General features: G+C 35.8%; 1 protein-coding gene across 1 annotated transcript; it reads right to left on the bottom strand.

Annotated features, from left to right (window-relative positions):
- Nucleotides 1–148: 148 nt before the first annotated feature.
- NAEGRDRAFT_54800 (uncharacterized protein) lies at nt 149–1,536 on the bottom strand (the record flags this gene model as incomplete). The annotated part of the gene is made up of 1 exon (XM_002668373.1): nt 149–1,536. A coding segment is annotated over one exon (1,386 nt), but the record flags the coding sequence as incomplete, so codon positions are not given.
- Nucleotides 1,537–1,583: the final 47 nt, after the last annotated feature.

The raw sequence follows: 1,583 nt of genomic DNA, 5'->3' as shown, positions 1-1,583 counted from the left end.
TATTTTCTAATTGTTTTTGGCTTTCGTTCGTAATTGTAGTGTTTTGCTCTGTTAATTTCCAACAATCCAATCCAATAAAATTATTCAAGAATTGTCGGTATTTCACTGAATAATATATCCATTTTTCAATTCCTAATCTGAGTTTCACCTTTGTCTTGTCTTTAGATAATTTCACTCCTGTTACAGTTTCATTCTCAGCGGTTTTTATCTTCTTTACATAGGAAGCATCACATCTATTCAAACTTTCTTCAATAAAAGCCCAGAAGATCCGTATTTGAGTTTCTTGGTGCTTGGTTTTGAATATCTCTAAATCTATTACATTTTTTCTGTTTGGTATTTTAATATGTAAGAGAATTTCTTCTCCGTTCTTCACAATACCTACAAGCTCATTTTTGGAAAGAATCAGTTCATCCACAGAACATTGCAAGTTCTCATCTAAAGGAACGACTTCAATATTGTCATCTACATGTACATGATCATACTTTGTTGTTGGATTAGTAATTGGAATTGGTGGTTTGTGTTTTCTACCGCACTTTTTCCTTCTCGGGAATTTGTTATTGATTGCCAAAGGAAGAAGTAATGGTTCATCCTTTGGAATAAAGTGTGGAATAGTGGAGGTTCTGTTTAATTCAATGTTGATGTTAAAAAAAATGCAAACACCCTGCAACAATTCCACAGCACTGCGACCCAAATAATTTTGAGCCACCGGTAAGGAAAGTATTACCCTATAAATGTGCTTGCATGGTCGGCCGCAGGTGTGTAGAAAATCATCACATGAGCAAAAAAAACCTTGCTCACCAACAACAACAAGATAATTATCATCATCTGATTCACTTGGTACAACATAATTGTTATCACCAACAACTATAGGGAGTTTCACCATTTCTCGGGCTTTTGCCAACCGTTGATTTGCTTCTTTTTCACTTTCATTGAAATCGGTAGGAACAACATTTAACACTTGTCCTCTTATTGCCAAAATCGACAACAATAAACAAACATGAAGAGATTTCTTCTTCTGAGTTGTTCCCTTGATTTGCTTTTGTAGGCTCTTAATTGCACTTTCCACATAATTGGTCGTGTTCATAAAAGACATGCTACTTGTTCGGCCTGCATTTGTTAATAAATGTCGATGCTTATTCCATTGCTCATGGAAGTATTTGTAAAAAGCACCTTCTTTGTCTGTGTTTTCCAAAGCCTCTAAACAATCATGGTAGTCATCATCATGTGTGCTTATGAGCATTCTATAGACCAAGCCTAACAATTCTGATCGAACTTTAGTATCGGACACTTTGTCTTTCAAATTTGATTGGATGTCCTTGATGAAATGAAAACGGCATATTGAAACTGAAAACCCTCTTTCTTGAAACTCGTTTAATGATGAGTCACAAGCATCCACACCTATATTGTGAATAGTAAATGGAATGTCAGCTTTCTTGAAGATTGATTCTGTGATGTCAACTACATCTTTAACACCTTCCTGTTTACCTCCAGTGGTTACTGCTATGGCGACCACCTGACCTTTACCGCAGTCGTCAACTGTAACAAGAGCATAAAAACAAACATTGTAAACGGTATCTCCACCA

This window comes from Naegleria gruberi (assembly GCF_000004985.1).
Source record: "Naegleria gruberi genomic scaffold NAEGRscaffold_253, whole genome shotgun sequence".
NCBI lineage: Eukaryota > Heterolobosea > Eutetramitea > Acrasida > Naegleriidae > Naegleria > Naegleria gruberi.
Note: the sequence above shows the minus strand (reverse complement) of the source record. Positions and strands in the feature narration are given on the sequence as shown.